This window comes from Dermacentor silvarum, chromosome 4, assembly GCF_013339745.2.
Source record: "Dermacentor silvarum isolate Dsil-2018 chromosome 4, BIME_Dsil_1.4, whole genome shotgun sequence".
Classification (NCBI taxonomy): Eukaryota; Metazoa; Arthropoda; class Arachnida; order Ixodida; family Ixodidae; genus Dermacentor; species Dermacentor silvarum.
Genome location: NC_051157.2, coordinates 214,402,671 through 214,424,751, shown reverse-complemented (window position 1 = coordinate 214,424,751; position 22,081 = coordinate 214,402,671). Strand labels below are relative to the sequence as shown.

Here is a 22,081-nt window from a genome sequence, read left to right as displayed (position 1 = left end):
CGAGAATGATTGCAAACTCATGTAGTGGAAGTGTGCCTCTTCTGAAACTGATCAATTAACATTTGATGCAGTGTTCTCGTGAGCAGGATAGCAGCAGTTTGGGGATGAATTCGCCAAACGCGCTCTGGTAACCAGCCTTGTTAACTCCCTGGAGCCATGCTAGCTCATCTTTAACTACTCAAAGCATGACTAAAGCGATCTCTTCACAGGCAGAGATATCCATGCTTGCAGCAGTGGTGACGCTGTCCCCAAGAGCTCGAACTTCTGTAGAATACATCAGGTCTTCAGAGCCTCAAATGTGCAACAATATAAAGGAAGGAAGGTTCACCTATCACATTGGCAGGGCTTCCTTCCCATGCATATTGCTTTACATTATGACTAAGCTTGGTGAAATAAAACGAACACTCACCAAGAATGTGAATACACAATAATATGATGGAAACTTGACGTTTTTGGGCCCATACAGGTTTCTTGTTTACAATAGACAGCAAAGGTGATAGCTTTTCATTAAGTTAAGGCTCAGGGCAGCATCGTGACCTTCCTAAAGGAGATGGGCCTGGCATCATGCATAAAAGCGCAGGTGGCTGAACAGCACAAACCAAAAACAATGGTCGTAGGGTTTAAAATTGTCACATGCCACGCACTCTTATTATCTTTCCCTGCACTGTTCTCAACTCCTAGTTGTTTTTTTCTTTTTTCTCCTACATGGTTGGCAGATGTTGGGGGAAGTTGATTTTCACTGGTAGATGAGAGTGGGTACCTGTGATGCAGGTTCCTTTGCTTGAATCGTTCTGACGGTTTTCTGAGGCGGAGCCTCCGAGAACCCAATTGAGGACAAAGCCATTTGTTGGAGAACGCACACAAACTTTTAATAAAACTAAAACGAAAAGCAACCTATAAAAATAAACACTCAAAGAAATATCACGGCAAAAAACACACTCGGACCTAGCGTTGTATCAATAGCCCACAAGTTCGGGCTGAGCACGTGTGCGAGGGCGCGTAATAGTTCGCAGAGGATGGGAGGCGGCGAAATGACAAAAAGACGTGGAGTTCGTCTCACCACAATGGCGATGGGATCGGCGGATGAATGGGCGACCAGAGTGCAGTAGCTCCGGTTTGAAGAGGGAAGGTAGGTGGCTTGGTGGCACGGGCAGATGGCGGCGGCGTTCTGGCCCGGCAGCTGGGCGTAGAACTCGGGCCCGTAGCCCGACTGCTCTCGTTCTGCCCACGGACGCAGATGCTCGCCGGCCTCGGGCAGCAGTTCACGATCGGGTAGAGTGGCGATGCCCAGAAACGGGTTTGCAGGAGGCCCCGGTCGGGTGATGTCTTGGTGGCTCGGGTCTGGAACCCAACGGCCCATCTCAACTCCCGGTCCGGTGGCCGACCTTCTCCCTTGCGTTGCTTCCTGGAACTCCCCCCTCTTCTGCCAGTGCGTATCGCTTTTCTGCCGCTCTGGCCGATTAGTCTTTTGCTGATTGGCCGCTTGATGACCCGTGTTTTCTCCAGACTGGGGGGGGGGGCCTTTTCCTTTTATTTTCTCTTCTTGCGCCACGTGTTCACGTGCTGGACGCTCTTCGAAGTTGTCGTCTTCCATCCAGCACGGAATTTGCCTCCGCGTGCGCATTTCTTGTCGTCTGCTTCTTGTTTGTCTCCATACACCGCACCGTGTCGCGCACACCACACACTACAGTACCCCATGGGCCAAGCACACAGCCCTGACCACAATGGCACTCATTGTTCGCAGGCGCTGACCTACCTGTACGGCCGCTTCCCACCAAAAACGGATGCAACGGCAGGCGGTCGGCTGCGGCCGTCGTTCCGGTCTAGCTGGAAACAAGGTTCGCGCCCTCCAGCTGCCACAACCAACGTTGGAGGACAGCCGGCCCGCCTCGTCGTCTGCTGGGATGTACGCTGCGGGCAGGCTGTCTCGTCATCTGCAGCTGGCAGTTCCAAGGCACCCTGCTGACTGCCGGCTGCTCTGAACAGAGGGCACATTTTTCCTTGCTTGTGCACCAAGTGCAGATTAAAGCAAAAGTGATGCCACTGTTACCTGGTGGTATCGGAACGCTTTTGTTTGCAGACACGCAGGAGGTTTCGCAGTTTGCTGACAACTGCTAGGTTCGCTATCGAGTACGTTGATACATCTAAAGGGCCTGCCACCAGTGACAGGACATTGAAACGATGGATCATATTTTAATAATGCATGATTCAATTCAATGTTTCAAGTGGACAATGCAATCATTGTGATTTAAAAGTCGTGACGGGTACTGTAATAGGCAAATGCTACAAATCAGCAAAATGAGGCTGGAGGATTGGTAGAAAAGTGTGCTAGAACAGACCCGCTCTCAAGGCATAGGTCACATAAAGTACCCTTTATGGTAAGGTGGAGCGTGCGACAACCCCATGGCAAAAGGGCAGCCTTGAAATATCTACCTGTTCAATGTACCTGTTTATGTGGCAGCTGTGGCACTGAAATGAAGCTCAGCATTTGCCACAGGGTCCTGATGTCACCATGGCATCAGCCAGTCATGGTTGCTTCATTAGCCAGATTGTGACAGCCTTGTCGAAGATCAGCTGCCCAATATTGGCAAATGACTGAACCAAAATAATTGACTAGCTTTTCTATTGGTTGCTTGTATACAATTAGCTGTGTGAATTGGAAGAGAGACAACTGGAATCGCTGTATTCACTTCCCCTAAATTGTATTCACAGCCATTTGGCCAGTATGGTTGTAGACAACAGTTCTGACTACAAGTGAGCGGAGCTGACGGGCAGAGCCAGAAATTAACCATTATTTGTACTGTCAAAGTTTGAAATCGAGGTTTTGATGAAAGCACGTCTGGTCGGGGATGATCATGGCACAGGTGCATAAAAAACACCCACTGACCACAAAACTAGAAGTTTAAAAGAACAAAAGACATTTCAGCTCCCGTACGGGAGCCTTAGTCACAATGGCATCAGGAAGCGAAATGTTTTTTGTTCTCTAACTTTTATTTTTGTGGTCAGTGTCTGTTTCTTTTATGCAACTGTGCCATAATGTCAAAGCTGATTGTCATCACAAGAGTGCAAAGTCACTTGTGGGAACAGCGAAAAATACAGGCCACTGTTCTAAAAAAAATTGAGAGCACATTTTGTTGCCACACCCTGCTGTGTCTCACGCACAGCTACAGTGCACCAAGGGATCTACCGCAGACATTTCGTGTTATATAACTGTTCATAGTGCAAGCTTTTCTCTTGTTCAAGTTTTCTATGGTGCAGTAAAGCTTGTTGCTTCTAACATGAAGGTGAGAGGCGCCACAACGGTTCCTCTCTGCGGCAAGGCACCTTGAATGTGAGTGACGTCACGTGATATTGTGACAGGTGGTGCAGAGGAGGTTACAGATTTCAAACCTAATTAATGAAACTTAACATATTCATTTTTTAGAGATGTGTCACGCAGACACACGTCACACCACACAGGAAGGGTGAATATGCTGGCTTGTAAAACAGCACATGCAGGACAATGTGATATCAGTGAAGTGACAAGGTGTTTGAAATGGTGACGACAAGAAAATGGTGTCAAGCTATATCAACAAACCAGTATTATGTGAGCAGGAAAAATGCTACAGAAGTTCTGAGAATTGTCTACTAATGCGTAACATTCTTTGGCTGGTCTGTTACTTTGCTTTTGCTTACTTATGTTGCTAGCATCTACCCATTACTTTTTCCTGAGCCAAAGAATGCTTACGCTTTAGTAGACAAATCTCAGAATTCCTGTAGCAGTTTTTTATCGAGCGTTGCCCTATAATGTCATTTCTGATGCGCTTCTGAACACCTCGTTTCCTCTTCTTGCTGTTGATATCTCCTAGTTCCTGTCGCTGTTCTCATTGTTCCTTCTGCTGACTACAATATTCCTACGGTGTTCAGCATTCCTACGGTGTTTCTCTGTTTCACCAAACTTACGTTTCTTTGGTGCCATTACAAGAACTCCCCCTTAAAGGCGATCGTATAAACTGAGCGTAACTGCTGCAATAACCACGTTTTTTGCCATACCATATCTACCAATCAATTATTATTATTTTATACTTTTTTATTGCATCAAATGAATGTGTCGAGGTGACGGCAATGAGACCAGTTTCTTCTTTTGTTTATCAATTCTAAAGCTACCAATCATCTACAGTTACACTGTTATAACAATTAAATGTCTAAAGTTGATCAATTCCACACTTATTTCTCTGGGCCATTAAAAACAAACCTGGCTGCTGGATGCTGGTCACAGTTTATTTGTGCTGTCAATGCATACAACTTGCTTAATTTTTGTTTTGTGCCATAATGATATGTGAGCGACTCTGACTACCGGCTTCATTGGTGCAGTACCAGACAGCACAATGCATACACCAAGACCGACAGATGCGCATGGCATGCTGTGAAGTATTTATCTTTGAATAGGGAGTGTGAATACAGTAGAACCCCGCTGTTACGTTCCCGGGTGCTGCGTTTTCCCAGCTGTTAGGTCGTTTTTGGCAGGTCCCGGCACAGCTCCCATAGAACCTAGTGCATTGGTAACCCTGCTGTTGTGTCGCAACTGTGGGACCGTTCCAGCATCATACGTTGCGAACTGCGACCCCGCGCCAGCCCGAGCGGCCATTTTGACTTTTCATGTCGCTTGGCTTGGTGGCTTGACGATGGCATTGGCTGCCCAAAGTGCCCGGGGCAACACCTATGGTGTATTTTCGGTTTCCGCTAGCAAAAGCATGGCCTTGGAGATCCGTATTTTCTATCTAAAGATGGTGTCTATGACGCGTTGTGGCCCTAAAATTGGTTTTCGTGCATAGATGCTATGTGTGAAGTCGAAGGGCGATAACGCCGTCGCCATGCACCATGTGCTGTATGTGCAAGTGAAAACGTGCGAGGGGAGCCAATGTCCACGTCTACATCTCGCGCGAGCAAGAAAGAAAAGCAGGGAGGAAGCGCGCTTTCATCCGTTGCACTCGAGGCACCAGCGTGGGAGTGAGGGGGAGGGATAGCGGGCGGCGTTGTGCTCTGGCATCAACTGCGTACTGTGTGGCGGTGCGCAGTCGTGTGGGCCGTATCTTGAAAGCGATCTGCGTGGGGGCACGGTCTACGCAGTGTAGGTGCGTCGGCGGCTCATAGCTTTGTGCGTGCTGTGTGTTCTCGGCGTACAGTTTGCGTTGAAGCGATAGACAACAGCACGAAGGTCACTTCGCTCGCTGCTGCCGCAGCGCTTCCTCACGCGCCTTTGACTGCGTGTGTCCACGCTCATTGAGTGTGATGTGATGCTTGTTAATATAGTTAATAAGCGAATGTTTACAAATTTATACGGACAATAAAATTACTACCCTTACTTTATATGGCTCTCGGCGAATTTGCTATCACAATCGATGCTTCAGCTTTCGCGTGAAAAAACGACATTTTTCACACGTAAGAATTAAAATAATATTGTATGCAGTTCAACACTACTGTCCTTTCTCAATTTTTTCCTGTTTCTCAGCTCTTGCGTTTCCCGGCTCTTAAGTTGTTTTTTTTTTTACGGTCCCATGAAAAACGTATCAGCGGGTTCTACTGTAATGTGCGTGTAGCTATTACAGATGCCTAACAGGCTGCAGTGAACTTCAGCTCTTGCACAGTATTCATTGAGTGAGTCTTTTTATGAACAGTGCACAAGCACACTAGTTAAAGGTGGTGGTGTCCCCGATAGTGCTAAAAGCCACGCATTCTCGTGTTTGCGCTTACAGCGATCGCTAGTGTTGCTGGTGCTTGCACACGAGATGGGCAATGAAATGAAGACTGGTTGCCGTGCCTAAATTTGCTACCACACTTGCGCAGACCCGTGGTTTCTAGGGCATGATTCGCCATGAGCATTTGCTGTTCCACTGAGGGTGAGTACAGAGTACAGAGGAGAAATGTATGTTGGTTAGCATTCTGTATTCAGTATTCGGTATGTGGATTGATCCAACCAAGTGGATTGGGTCTGTTTGTAAGATCTTGTAGAAACAATCAGGCTCTGTGAGCAGAACATGTAGACAGGGGGTGGTACTAGCCCAACTAACCTGGCGAGGTGCATTCAGATGAGTCAAGCCGACGATTCGCAACCAAGATCTGCCACTGTGTCCTCCTTTCTCGGCCAATGAGAAATGACCTCACCTAAATGCTGTCAGAGGTGCTACTCTGGACACTGTCACATTCAGCCTTATCAAATCAATTTATTATTTTTTGAAAAAATTGTTTCGAGAGGAGGGGGTAACAATAGGCATTACTTTTTTTGGCTCACATGGCCCCCACTCCCTTTATATAGTATCAGCAACATGTGGCAAAAAACTTATGCAGCTTCACAGTTTTTACAACCAATCTACGTAATTGTATGCAGCACATGAAAGCATAACAATTATAATGCTACAGCCCAAGATTTCAAACATGTAACACATAGATTTAAATGCATACATAATCAACTTACATGCATTCGTAATACACAACTACGAACATACGTGCATGATACATATTATACGTACATATTGTCAAATTCACCACCTTGTCAGCATTATTACACTCCGGTGGCTGCTACAGGCCATCTGATTGATTCAAAATGCCAACATGGTGGAATCTTTTGCCTTGATCTGCCCAAATTTGGTTCTCTCCAGGGCTATAATTAGAGCACATTGCTCATGTGCCAAACCTTCAGAAGCACCACACCATTTTGTTCTTAAGCATCGATTCATACCATACACCCAGCTTTCGGGAATCTTTAATTTTATCTGGATTGGTAAATTACACTTCTTAAATACCAGAAATGTCAGTCTAACAGAAAATGGATTCGTCAGCCATGAAAGATGCAAGAACAAAGATGAGCTTCAAATTTCCACGCCTCTCTGGACATTGCGAGATTTGGACAGCATCCACCGGAGTTCATAGTTAATATTCTATTGATAAGCATAGGGTTGCATTGCATTCTAAATGAGCAAAAGACTCTAGTTAGTGAGCTTTTTAAAGTTTTTGCCCAGAAAAACATCTCGCACATGAAAAATGTGTTATGTCATACATGTACCCAGTGCAGCGGTGCGGCATTAAGTTTCAGAAATGAATCTTTGCACTTTCTTTTCTCCGCAAGTAAACAACCTTCTTTTGCCAAATCGAGTATTGAAATCATGATTCGTGAGTCTAACAATACTATAACAGTGTTGCTTTTAGTGTCCCTTAAAGAAATGCTTCCCTGTTGAAAGAAGCCTATGAAGACACCCCCCTTAACAAAGATAAGCAGGTTTATTTATTTATTTTCAAACGAAGGGTAGAAGCAGGTTGAAAATGTCCTCTGAAATGGAGTCCCTGCTGCAACACTATCGAGATTACGGGGATATGTGAGAAAGCTGTGGCACTGCTCTTCTTGGTGCAAGCATGAAGGGTTCGGCCATTGTTTGATTACATTCCTCACAGCCAGCTTTACGTCTTTGTGGAAGCTGGATCAGATACCCCAAAAAAGATGTATCTAATCCTGATGGGTGTGTGACCTTGTTTATTAGAGGTTTCGTTGCGTCGATTCAAGGACACAGGGCTACAATCTGGCCCTCTGTGTTAAGAACTGGCCATCATCGACTGCACTGTCCACGAAACATCGCAATGTATGCAAACTACATGTATAAAGTTCTCGTAGTGGCTTTCAAAAAGCGGGTTATACATTTTAGGCTGTCCAGCTTTTTTCATAGGCTGGCACCTGGGCCTTGCTTAAAACTTGCTTTTTAAGGGAAAACTTCAATTCCCAGCGAGAGTCATCTTAAAATTTGTTATTGCTGCTTGTCGTCGCTGCTTGCGATGCTTTTGCAACAGCAAGTGAATGACAAAACGAATGGCAAGTGTAACTATAGCCCATTTGAGGGTGGCATTGTTGCCTAGGTGACGCCAGCACCAAGTCACTGCCTTTTGTACGCGGAAAAAAATGTAACGTCGGTCGAACAGGGTTTTTCTCGGCAGCTGCCGCTTAACTGATGCTAGATAACATGTCACGGCCGCGTTTGTCAGCCTTGTTTCGAAGAGTACATTGCAGGTTATTTATTCATATTTGAGATTGATATAGTACGGGATTTCGGTGATGATGATTTCTAATGCCATCTCCTTTGCAATGAGATAGCTAGAACTAGTACTCCCTTCTCAGTACGAGTGAGCAGCGCATGCCAGGTTAGGTATTTTTCTTTTTTTTTCCATTGGCCTCAAATTTTCAGCTGTAGCTTCCAGGAGAACTGCAAAGTAAGCTTGTCAGTGAGTTGGTCAAATAAAAAATTCAAGACAAGTACGTACAGACAAGACAGACTGTACAGACTTGTCTGTGCTTTTTTTCTTGCAGATTGTTTCTGCTCCGGCGCTCTAAGTTTGTACCCAATGCTGCACTTGGGACTGGTTCACTAGGTTCATAAAAAGGTTAAGTACAAGCAAAATTGTTATCATTTCTTCACATATGCATGTGAAAAACAATTATGAATTGGAGTTTGTTTATTAGGCTCTTTGCTGTGCCTATAACCGCCAGTGTGAATGAACCTAGCACTGTTCCACGGAGGAACACCGGAGCCATGCACACATATGATCGCTTAACCGCAACTGCGCCAAAGTGAGGTCCTCCTTCTGCTGTATCTCTGAGTAACGTAAATCACTGCACGTCCTGAGATTGGTCTTCTTCTGCCCCCACCCGAGATGCCAACCGGCACCTCATTGACGCGTGTGTCTTCACTGCCTGTGCCGAGTTGATTTTCCAAAAAATACAATCGGTGCAAATAGAGCCTTGGAGGGGAAACGTTCCGTGTATCCCAAGTTCGGGTCGAGGATGTTGCATGATCAGTCTTATGTGGCACTTTCTGCACAAATCTTGGATAGGGAGGTGAATGTTCAATCGTTATTCCGTCACTGTAAGCCTGCTGCTGCATTAAAGCGTGTTGCCTTCGCCACTGAGGCTATGCACCTTGTGATCCGTTCACCTGGAGTGGTCTGTTCGATGCATGAATATGGTGAATGGAGAGCACAAGTCAGGCTCCACTCATTTAGTCAGAAATGGGCTGAAGAAAATAAGTTTTATCTGTGGAATCACCACCTTGCCGTCGTTGCACTTGGTGTCACACTTTGTGCAAAAACTATTTGTGGCATGTGGAAAACAACAGGAGTAATTCGACCTGCGCTTTGAACATGGTTGCCTCATTTGTGCGAATGACGCCTGCATTGATCTGAGAAGACTCCTATATGTGGCTAATGCATGCATGTTTGTGTTTGGCTTTACTCAACAGATAGCAACCACTCTGTTATGATTAAATAAAATACTTCCATAGTCCACGGGGTATGAAAGGCCACATAACACCTGTTTCTTGTTTGATGAACAGGAAAATTACAGCTTTATACATGCTTACATCTAACTTTTGAGACATCCAAATAAACACTCTTAAAAAAGTTTGCACCCTTTGGGTGTAAACTTTTCTTGTCACACAACAATAATCTTGTCACACAACAATAATCGTCATTTGCGTCGCTTGCGTTTCCTTTATTGAAAGCTCTGCGCTCACTACTTTCTTGTCGAGAATGAGATGTCACGCTGATTACGCACAATCCATTCATGACCTGGAAGTACCAGGTGCGCCACAAGGAAAGGCGTGCAAGAAAGATGAGGATTATTGCTGTGGGACAGTATAAGCCCAAAAGGGTGCAAACTTTTTTAAGAGTTAATGCTGTGAGAAATGCTATCATAGAGTGAACAAAACATATGAGTGGAAAGACGCCTTGTGTTTTATTCATTGCAACTGCGATTTCACACTGGGCCCATTAGAGTTCATTGTGACACTGGGTCTTGTTCCTATTGAATCTTCATGTTTACAGAGCTCTGGAGAATGCCATCTGCCATAGCTTTCAAGTATGCTACAGAAGTCTTAGCATGACTTTTGGCTTCATGTGCAGTCACCTGCAGAAGACTGTCGTAAAAGCACAGCACATCTCTGTTACAGTGTATGCAAGAGGTTCGTTTCCTCAATTCTCTGCGCACAAAACTCTTAATGCCTCCTGCTGTTGTTCACTGCAATGTTCAAGCAACGCGGCATGAGCTTGCGATGTATTTTGCACTTTGCACATGAAGTTGGAGTTGCTGTCGCTGACTCTCTATATTCCTTGCTGAAAGAGAACACCATTTTATAGCAGTCGTGCTGCCTGATTTTATTCTCGTGTACAGACTTCTGAGCTGCTTTCATTTGCCCTGTTGCCGAAAGTTACATGAAGGAGACAGCTGCACTGCATAATAGGTAAATTAGAAATGTTTGTAAGCTTAGTCAGTGTTGTTTACAAAGGCATGGAAGTCTAGCTAAGGAGTTTTGACATGCACCGTCGATGCCCCAAAGTGGTCACACTTGTTTAATTGCCAGGTTTGCGTGTGTGTGTGCGTGCGTGTGTGTGTGTGCGTGTGCGCACGCCTGTGCAGCGCCCACGACTTTACTGCTGAATCTTGCCCTCCGTGAAAGAAACCTGCCACAAGCTTGTTCTAGTGGTGTCCTGGCAAAGTGCTTGGTTTCAGCCACAAGCTGATGTGGCTGAACGGAATGCTGTGATGAAATTGACATACCGCATGTCATACGCAAGGGGGGATAGGAATAAAGATGCTTTTCTGCTGTTGTGAAGACGTGCATGTTCTTTCTGCATCCTACTGCAGGCCCATCGTTCATACCCTTTGGTTCCGCAGCAGGCAAGATGAGTGCTGAGATAGGCACAAGTGAGCCTAATTACATTGATCCTGCTTTATATCCTATCATTCGTCGCACCGTATGGCTGATCCCAGTGATAACAGTGATGTGGTGTCATCAAACAATAAAAAACGAAGTGAGTGGTTGTAAAATATATGCCACTTCCTGGAATGCCGTTCCTTGATAGCCATCTCGTATCATAGTACAAGGTGTTGCAGCAGTTCTGCACCAAGCATAATAATAACAATAAGCGAAACCTTCTATGTAATGAAACCAATTATCATACGTTAATTAGCAGCTATCTAATAAAGACCCAAATATTTTTTGTGTACTCAATTAGTTTTTACTAATAAATTTCTAATGTGTCATTGATATATGTACGGCAATATTTCATAATGTGTTTTAAACATTCAGGAATATCTATTTCACTTGTTTGCGGGGTTCCTTTTTCCGTGACCATAGTGCTTAATATAGCAACCCTGGTCTAGGAAAGAACAACAAAGGTGAAATTCAAATGAATTTTTATTTTGAGAAGAGATGCATTAAATTTATACCAAATGTAACAACTAATAGCAACCCAGAGAGACAGACAGGGCCAATCAGAGCGGACGTGCAGTCTTGTAGAGTCCAGTTAAGCCATTTCGTTTCTACCCAATGCAGCTGGGGCGCTGACGCAGCTAGCACCTGCTTTTTCAATCAAGCTCGTTTCCACGATTTCCCATGTATCTTTATCCACATTTCCGTACAACATGGTATTCCCACTTTTCACTCCATCGACCGGGTCGTAGCATTGCCGGCCATTCCTTGACCAATGGTTCGCAACCACAGTCATCACTTTACGAAGGGATTCAACAGTTTGCACTTCCTTTATGGCATCTCACAATTTGACCTGGGTATGCTTTACCGCATTGAAACAAAATGAAATAAACCATACCTTGTGCGATACACGACCATACACGAAACCATACACGAAAGGACACTGGTGCTTCTTCACACAGCCTCGGTTCACATACGGATGGATCTTTAGCCTGTGGGAATGTGGGTACAAAGTTCCTGGGGAGCGGAAAATGTTAACTTCCCTTGCACATTTCGGGTTATTGGTGTATATACGGCACAGCCAGGCCCATAGCCAGAAGGGGGGGGGTCTAGGGCCTGCCCCCCCCCCCCTGAAATTTTGATCTTTCCATGCCCATGTCCTACGGCGCTGAGTACATTGGCCGAACGAGCCGCCGCATAAGTGACCCGGAGCATCAAAAAAGAGCAGAGGACGCCGCACCTGACCAGCATGCCTCAATCAAACGAATATTAAATGCAAAGAATTTCCTGGCGAACATTTGCTACTTTGACAGTATCTATCTGTCTATCTAGCTGCTTACGTCTTTGTGCTCTCATGGTCATATTGTTAACTTGGTATGTACAAAAATTGGCTTACTATGTTGAGTATATGACGAACATAAATATATGTCATGACATGCCTGTCATGTAGGTCATGAAACAACTGCCTACGTCTTGGTGCTCTCATGGTCGTTTCGTTAACTTGGTAGGTACCAAAATTGGCAGAATATGACAGGAGTGTATGACGAACATAAATGATAAGTCGTGACATAAATGTCACGAAATGCGTGTCATGTAGATCATGACAATGACCCAGCGAAAAAGGTTATCACTCAAAAACCGCTGAAATGCATTCGGACCTGGGTACTAAGTGAAGGAAACACTAAAGAATGCTGGTAGAAGTCATGGTCACGAGCATGACTCGGCAAAAACGACTATGACTCAGCGAAAAATGGTTAACACTCAGAAACCCCTGGAATGTGTTCAGACGTAGGCACTAAGTAAAGGAAACACTAAAGGATGGTGGTAGAAGTCATACTCATACGCACGACTCGGAAAAAATGGCAATGACTCTGCGAAAAAAGATTAACACTCAAAAATCGCTGAAATGGGTTCGGGCATAAATGATAGATCATGGCATGAATGTCATGACATGCAGATCATGTAGGTCATGAAACAGCCGCCTACGCCTCGGTGCTCCTATGGTCGTTTTGTTAACTTGGTAGGCACACTGCACATTGCTTCGCATAACATCGATTCCAACAGGGCGTGGGATCTGCCGGTATTTTTTCCACTCTTGGTCTTGTTTATTTTTGGCTTTGAGTAATGCTGATTTATCTTTACTAATGAAATCAATATTGAGACGAATCGTATGTATAAAAATATACTATAGATTCATCTCAAAACTAAAACGATAAATCTATTAATAAAATAGTATTTAAAAAGTGACATAATGTACGTATTGGTATTTTTACCGAAAATAATTACTGAAAAATACGTGCTTTTCTCAAATGGTCTAGGCCTTCAGCAAGTGCCCCCCGAGAAAAATTCCTGGCTACGGGCCTGGGCGCAACTACATTGTTTTTTTGTTTTTTTTTCGAGCGAAGCTTGTCTACGCTAGCCTGCGCCAGCGAGGTAACGCGAAAATAAATTTGGCCATTATAGACGCCTTTCTTACTGTTTGTTTTTATTAGTTAATACAGTTAGCACGAGTTAAGTCGTAGGCTCGGTTTGAGCGGTGAGTTAAATTTTTTGCGTAAGTGTCAAATGACCCATTGAGCGAAATGCAGCTCCACTAACGTGAAGCCTGGGGAGGTGCGAAGCATGTAATGATGCTCCGCTAATGGGCTCATTCTGCCGTAAGCAATGGCTCATAACCCAGTAAACGCGGCCTCCCTATTACGACGACAGAGAAGTGAAATTCTACGCTGGAATGATGATTGGCAACACAGCCAGCTGTGGAAAACGACCACGAACGCGGGAGCGCTCGGCACGCGCATGGCGCGTGCCGGGCGCGAGCATGAGCCGCTAGCTTACCGTTTCGATGACGACATGAGACGCCGACAGCCCGAGTACCGTGACGATGAAGACAGGAGACGCCGACATCCCGAGCGCATGAGGTGCTTCGCACCTAAAAACCACCTGCTCTCGTAGCTGCACAGGTGGCTCGTGCTCGGCACGCGCTCGTGCCACTTCTTCCGCGTTCGTCGTCGTCGTCTGCTTCCACAGGTGGCTGCGTTGCCGTTCTGCGGCAACGCAGCCCAGGTGTAGGCCGTCTTCAGGCATCGAATAATATAAATCACCGATGGAGCCGGCCGACAGCACTTCGTGTTTTATTGCGATAGCAATTATATGGACACGCCAAGTTCATTTTTGCCATCGCCGTCGTCATCGCCGTGAGGTTCCGAGTGAAGTCCAACGGCGATAAAATCGTCGCGGCGCGCCGTACGCTGTGTGTACTACGCGTGAAAGCGTGCGAGGGGACGCACGCTTCCTCTCTCTCGCACACGAGAGAGAGGAAGGCAGCCGGAAGCGCGCGGTCTTCGCGCGCGAGGCACGGGGGGGAGGCGACGGGGAGGTGGGGAGGTGGGGGGTGGGTTCTGCTCCCGCGGCTGCTGCTCACGGAGCTGCCGCGCGGGCGCCGTATCTTGAAAGCGATCTGCGATGTGGAAGTCTGCGCCTGCGGGGGTTGGGGGGGGGGGGGAGCTCATTTTCAAAGCGATCTGCGATGGGGACACAGTGCATGCCGCGAGTGCCGGTAGCTTCGTATGCGCTGTGCTTTCGACGCTTAGTTAGCATTGAAGCGATGGACAGCGAGAAGTTCCATTTGCTCGCGGCAGCTGGCGCGCTTTCTCACTTCAGCGTTTTGACGAGTTTGCGCGTTCATGTTTACCTGTGCGCGCGTGACACCGTGCTTGTTTATTTAGTTAGTAAGCGAATATTTACAACTTTATACGGCAGATACTTCTTATAGGTGTCTACTAATTTGCTATCGCAATCGATGCTTCGCCTTTCGGGCGAGACTGCGCCTTTTTTTTTAAGAACTCCGCTACTTCGGTCAACACTTCGACATCAACATCAGTCCACTTTGCTATATGACACTGTCTCCAGGTTAGGCGCGATTCGTAATGTTCTGGCATAAAATATCACTACGGAAAGCCTACGCAAAATTCAGAGCCCTTCCACTATGTGAAGAAGGAAGACCAGCGAAGGCAGCGAAGCTGTACTTGTTGATAACTGTATTACGTTATATATGGTTAAATGCTATATTGATTGAATAAAGACACATAACTTCATTGTTATTATCGCCTTTTATTTACTCTTTAATTGTCGCTATGGTAACCATTGCTTTGTGGTCACTGTGATGTACTGCAATTGGTTACCGATGCTTTCGCGCCCACTCCCGCTTCTGTTCGCGATGGCGATCCTCACGGCCACGCTGTCTTTCTTCATCGGTCACAGAGCGGCTATCCCACGTTACGGATCCTTCGCACGACACGCGTTCGGCTATAGCGGCTTCCCGCCACCTTCGCGCCCATTCACGCTGTTGCTCACGCCGGCGCTCTTTCCATGCACGTTCTTCTTTAGCACGGACAGCGCGCTGGTTCGGACTACGCGCGTCCTGACGATAGCAAGACCAACAAAGTACAACTGCTGATAACGTCGCTAGAGTGATGTCGACGTCACATGAAAACGAGGCACAGACGTTGGGGGGTACACGACTACACGATGATGTTTTATTATTCCTCCATACGCTACGGTGCCACTGAGCCCACCACAATATGGGCACAATAAAATGATAATAAACAGGTAGCATCTGCAAGCCAAAGCGATTGACCTTTGCTGTGACCCCTTCTCCGCTCGTACCTATACCAAAAACCGATAGTGTAGTCGCTACGGGTCATTTGTTGTCAACCGACACTTTAGGCTCTGTTCAGTAAATGCTTGCTCAGAGAAGCTTTTCATGGCAGTCAATTGGCAACAGTCTCCGAAACGGGTTGTCAAAGCGGTTACAATGGGAAAGGGGCACCCGGTGAATAATAAGTACTGCTTTCACGCATTCTGTGCCGATGACACACCGGCACGCGCACCTCAGGAGACAGCGGTAGTCACGGATCTCGTAGCTTTTGCTGTCAGAGCGACCGCATGCAATTTACGTGACGAAGCACCGATATTCCCTCTTCTTGAGGTCCGCTTTATGCACTAATGGGCACTAAACGCGTCGTCGTGCGCCGCCCCGTCATCGCTCAAAGCCAGTAGGGCCCGCAACTACATCTGGTTAACCGTAATCGCGTCCGTCACGTTTGACAACACTTGAAAGCGTGTCTCCGAAAGAATTTCGGAACCGTGCGCCGTAACCGACAACAGTCGTTGACGCGTCACGACTTGCTGCCACTAATCACCCCTCCACGTGCCGGGTATAATCGCGCAGTGTCATGAGCCGTGCGCCTGCCTCATCTTGGCGCCGTCACCATGACAGGCATCCGCCGATGACCATCAATTATCCTATTCTGCTTTGCATGTCAAGCAAGGACCATCGGCAACCCACCGCTAGCCGTTTCTCTCCCCTTTCTTCGCAGCCGTTTCGTTCGGCGAGACCCAGGTTGAAAAAAACGCTGATCTTCAGCCCTCCGAGCAGCAATTAAAGAACTAACTAGCGTTTCTAGCAGCAGGCTTACACCTTGCTTAAAGTAATTTTTAAGTATGGTCTGCATATCTATTAACCAATTTGGGCAAGCTTATTTTTGAGTTTTCCGTCCGGGAGGGTCCATAATTGGTCGGCGACGAATAGCGGCGTGGCTGGGGCGACGGGGACCGACGGCGCTGAGGTGACGGCGAGCGAGTGGGACGACTGTCATCGACGGATACGTGAGAGCTAGAAGGCATACGGCGAGGCGAGTAGGGGCGAGGGTCGGCATATGGCCGAGGAGTCGGGGAAAAGTAGCTCGAATACGGCGATGTCCAGGAGCTGCGGCAGTGGCGATCGACGTGGCCAATGCGGTGGCAACGAAAGCAAATGGGCTTGTCGTCCGGAGTTCTCCACTCTGTAGGGTTGCGGTATCTGGGACGGGAATACAGATCGCTGCGAGGCGCAGCTGTCGGCACCAGTCGGGCGTCAGCTCGGGAGATGGAGCAGGCAGCAGGAAAACCAAGGTTGGCAAACTTGCCGCACAACCTCCTGATTGAGGGAGATCGCTGGGGCTGGTTGGTCAATGGTGGGGTCAAGTGGGCGCGGAAGGAACGTGGCAGGACTGGCAGCCTCGAGCTCGCGGCGAACAATACGCGTGACGGTCTCATTGGAGGGGGGTGAAGCGGTAAGGGCGACGCAGGATGACGTCGCAGCCGTGCTAGGGAGCCGGGAGAACTGTGGAATGACGCGGCGGCTTTTGGCGAGCTCAAAGCGGCGGCATTCCTTGACAATGACGTCGATGGTAGACACATTGTTGAAGATCAACAAGTTGAACGCGTCGTCCGCGATCCCCTTGAGACCGTGGCCAACCTTGTCAACTTCGACCATGTTCTCGTCGACTTTCCGGCAAAGAGCTAGCACGTCTTGTATGTACGAGACATACGATTCAGTGGAAGACTGTACTCGTGTAGCAAGCTCTTTTCTTGCAGCCTGCTGCCGACCGGTCGGATTGCCAAAGAGGTCGCGGAGCTTCTCCTTGAAAGCGTCCCAGCTAGAGATCTCCTCCTCGTGTGTCCGGAACCAGACACGAGGTGTTCCGCACAAGTAGAAGAGGACATTAGCTAGCATTATGGTAAGGTCCCAGTGGTTGTTGCGGCTAACAAGCTCATACATGCGTAGCCAGTCATCAACGTCAACATTATCTTGGCCGGAGAATAAGCCAGGATCGCGGGGAGTGGCAACCGTGACGTACGTTGTGGTTGGAGTTGCAGTAGTAGCAGCAGACGAGTTGTCACCGGGAGCCATGGCGGAAAGCTGGACGGTGCGGCCGCTGCGGAGCTCCGTGGTGAGGACGGGGAACGGCACACTCCACCAAAAATGTTACGCGAACGAAGAATTAAGTACAGGAGACTATTTACAAGTATACTTACAAAAGATAGCTGCAGCGCTGGCCAGATCAGCCGATAGCTCGAGAGCCCAGAGCAGTTCGTCTTCTTCGTCTAGGCGCCCGCGCGCCTCGTTCAAACAACCAAATACCACACGCGTGTAGCAATATTGTTACGAAGAGTTGTGAAGAAATGGTTTTATTTACAGGGAGATGGACGATGATCGGAGCGTGATCGTAGTGTAGTCCGGCCTCTCGAGCTCTTCGTTCTCTTCGTCTTCTCTTCTCTCCTTTTGTGCCTTCCTTTTGTGTACGTTACATTTCCCCACAAGCAGACGAAGCCCGTGGGGCGAGTCAGGATGGACAAGCAGGGTAGAAAGGCTTCAGGCGAGCAATATTAGTCAGCTGAGTTCTGCTTGATCGAGGCGAGCTATTACGTAAGTGAGTTCGCTCAGGCGGTCCACAACTACAAATGGGCCTGAATATTGTGACTAGAGCTTTTGGCACAATCCACGCTTGCGTTGCGGTGTCCAAAGAAGGACCAAGTCACCTTTTTCGAATGATACTTGTACGTGACGGTCGTCGTATCACTCTTTCGAACGACTTTGCGAGGTCAGAGTACGAAGACGAGCTATTCGACGGGCTTCTTCGGCGAGACACAAAGTCTTCGATACAGAATCGTCATTGTGCAGAACGAAGGGTAAGAAAGTGTCGAGGGCTTCGCGGTAACCTTGCATACAGGAGATAAAATGAGCTATAGTTCGTGGTGTCGTGTTTCGCCGTGTTGTATGCGTAAGTGATGAAGGGTAGCACGTCGTCCCAGTTCTTATGATTGGAGGAGACGTACATGGCAAGCATGTTGGTCAGCGTTCTGTTTGTCCTTTTAACGAGGCCATTGGTCTATGGATGATACGGCGTGGAATGCCGGAACTGTGAAGTGCACAGACGAAGTAACTCTTCAATTGCATCAGCAGTGAACTGGCGACCGTGGTCGCTGATGATGACACGTGGTGGGCCATGACGAAGGACCACGGAGCGCAGCAGGAAGACCGCCACTCAAGCAGGGGTGGAAGAGGGTATGGCTGCAGTTTCGGCATACCGTGTAAGATGGTCGACGCAGACAATTATCCAACGGTTCTTGTTGGATAACGGGAATAGACCCAAAAGGTCAATGCCTACTTGCTCGAATGGCGTACTAGGCGGTGTCGATGGCCGAAGGGGACCCGGGGCTGCGGTGGTCGGTCGCTTGAGACGTTTCACAACTAGCGACATAGCGCTTGGTTGTTTCGTACATCTTGGGCCAGTAAAAGCGCTCCTGCGTGCGGTGTAGCGTTCGTACGAAGCCGAAATGTCCGGATGTCGCATCGCCATGCATCGTCATCGACACCCTAGCTTCCGTCGCCGACATCATTCGGCACTGTCGCACTTTCGAGCAACTGAAGACGAGGCGCATCACGCGGAAGTTTGGCAGGCTAGCCAATGTGACGACAGTAGAGAGCAGCCAGCCCCTCGATCTTGCATCAACGATCCGACAAATAGTTCGGGAAGAACTCAGCCTGCACGCGCAAGTGACACACCCAGGCACTCATAGCTTCCGCCTACCACCAGATTTCGAGCCAAACGTGGCATCATTCTCCCCGTATCCAGCGGCAAGGGGCATTGAGGATTATGAACTCGCGCCCCGACAGCAGCCACGTCTCTACGACAGAGGCCCTACTTATGACGCTCAGTCACAACGAGAACAGCCGCGTTTTTACCCCCGAGGCCCTGTGACTTCTGTGAGGCCGCGCCAACAACAGCACCGACCCTACTACCACGACCCGTGGCTTATAATCAATATAACGAATTTCAGCGAGCAGCAGAGACACATTATTCACATGACAACGAACTTTCTCGCCGCCCGCAGCAGGCTAGCTAGCATTCGCTTCGAGGAATATGCTGTCAACCGCGACCTTCCCGTGTGCTACAACTGCGGTTGCACAGGCCATATTGCTCGGTATTGTCGCCAAGGCCGTCAATCACGAAGGACACCACCGATGTTCTCGCCACCCGGAACCCGTACTTCATATGACTTGCGGACGACTGATTTGCTTGCAATGGACCGCTTCTCGCGCGCTACCAGACGCAGCGATTCGTCAGCATCTGAGCGCAGTTTGACGCCACCAAATAACCGTCCCCGTCTTCTCTCCTTTTGTGCCTTCCTTTTGTATCCGTTATACATTATTGTTGTGAATCGCCTTAAAATTACCTCATATTATTTAAGCTAACAGCTGTTTTGACACACCTGTGCTAAGGCACTTTATACGTAAACCGCGTTTGCTCTCCGCCGTGCGCTCGCTCATACAGCATACGTGCAATGAGAGTTTTACAGCGTAAGCTGTTATGGGCGCATTTGAATAGCCGTTTCGGGTCGCGATGATGCTGCCGCCGGCGGCGCGTAACCGCTATCGCCGGAAACGGCGAAAAAGTACTCGATTCCAGCCGGGATCGAACCCGCGCCCGCTGCGTGGGAGCCGGATATTCTAACACTAAGCCACGCAAGCGCTTGCTATCGGGGCGCGGAAAATGCCCATACATAAGGCAAGCACGCAGGGGGAGACTACTCGAGCCTCCGCCAGTATGGTGGTGTCATCTAGATAAGATGCCTGCAAACGCAGCGTGCGCATACGCAGAGGACGATATGCGATTCAGACGAGGCGCGCAATCAACGCGCTCCCGAGTTGCCGAGCCTCCACCAGTATGGTGGCGCCATTTAGTTAAGGTGCCTGCAAAGGCACCTTAAGGTTGGATGCTTTTCTCCGCCACCCGCGATCACACGCCGGTTGCCGACGCCGGATTTTCTGCGATACGGGGCCCTAAACGCTATCGCGTTAATAATTCGCGACAGAAGCGCGCAACATGACCCGGAATTCCGCAGGGGTAGCAGATCGGGCGGTTTTCTGCAGTGCGCCAAGGATTTGCATATTATGGCTGCGCCCCGAAAAGCGGCGTCTCCTTGGCCCGACATGCAAGTTGCATTTCTAAGGCTTTATCGGGTTCAGCGGACTGCTGTTCAGAGAGCATTACAAGCCGCAGCTCGCCGTCGACGCCGGGCGGACAGTTCAGAGCGCTCTCGTCAAAACGAGGCGAACAGACTCCCGCGAAGACCCTATTGTGCGTGGTGCCCAAATTGGAGCTACTCTTGAGCCGCTCCACCAGCTTACGCTGTGACAGTGCTGCGTGTGCCGCGCAGGCCTGTGACTTCTTTAGATGCGAAGCATCTTATGCTCGGGGCTATGTCACTCCCTCCCTCCATCCATTCGCCGTGCGAACACCCGCACTGCGCTACCTCCTCCCCCTCCTCTCCTTGTCTAATCTACTCTCCTCTAGGCATTCCTCCTCTCCTCTCCGACGCTCCTCTCCGGATTGCGCAACGAATGACAACACCTGCGGCTGCGCGCGCGATAATGCGAAGCAGCTTAGGTGAGAGGCGCGACGGTAGGCGCCCCAGAGGCACCGGCAAGTCACCAACGCCGCGCGCGTTCGGTGCGAACGCGGGCAAAACGCCGACGGCGTCGACAACAGTTCTGCGCGTTGCTGGTGCTGCTGCATTTCCAAGTTTATACAGCTGATAAAACTACCTTGAGTCGACCCCATGGCTGCTTCGCATACTACTCAGGGTTCCCCTACGGGAAGATGGTGTAATTTTTTTTCTACACGCGGACACGACCATCGGATACTGAGCCCTTAACAGCTTCGCTGTAAAAAGGTGCGTAATCAGTCGGGAGTATGCCGTCATCGCGATTGAACATCTGCGCAGTCGTTTGAATGCGGAATGATTCCAGACGGAGGCGTGCATGTAACCAATGTGAACAAGGCTCCCGTACGGGAGTGTGTTTAAGATATATGCTTGAAATGTTCGTCAGTGCTTCCGTCGTCTGTCCCGTGTCAATATTTTTGTGCTTGCTTTCAGGGAAGACTAAATCAGCGCATTGGTTATCTAAGCGGTCAACTGTGAGAAAAGGCAATGCAGCCAATCACAATGAACAGCATATCTCATCATATCCATTGCCAGAAACTACCATATCACATGTTGGTTATCCTCGCTGTCATAGCAGTTGAGACATCAAGAGGAATGTTATGCTAACAGTGAGTGCAAAGTATATAATAAAAAAAAAGCTGAGTGCTCAATATCTGCGTTGCAAGGTCCCGTTAAATAATTAAATATCGAATGGCAATGTGAAATACGGCAGGTATAGTGCTTAATTTTATTTTCATCAGTATGTAGTGAAGAAGAAGAACAGGGAGCAAGCAGTATACAGTGGGGCGCTCTCATAGATGTAGGGCGTCAGCGCAGATCACGAGCTGTTGGCGCCGAGACCGTTGCTTTCTTGCGACTGTACTGGTTTTTCGCCTGCCGTTTGCCATCAGTAAATCTCCTTATCAAAGTGGTGGAGGCGCTGGGTACGATCTTCAAACCTGGAACTCCGAAGCCCGACGTTGCCCACCGCTGCTCCGACAGTGCCTGATGATGCCACCCAGCAAGACGCGGCCCAATCT

General features: G+C 48.3%; 1 protein-coding gene across 2 annotated transcripts in view; it reads left to right on the top strand.

The window, feature by feature from the left end:
- Positions 1 to 10,631, top strand: part of LOC119450937 (transmembrane protein 117) — a 91,246-nt gene extending 80,615 nt beyond the window's left edge. For both annotated transcript variants that reach the window (XM_037714401.2, XM_037714402.2), the window contains exon 12: positions 1,745 to 10,631. In XM_037714401.2, coding sequence (XP_037570329.1) covers positions 1,745 to 1,966 — 222 coding nt within the window. In that variant the 3' untranslated portion in view covers positions 1,967 to 10,631. The remainder of the gene's footprint in view (positions 1 to 1,744) is intronic.
- The last annotated feature ends 11,450 nt before the right edge of the window (positions 10,632 to 22,081 follow it).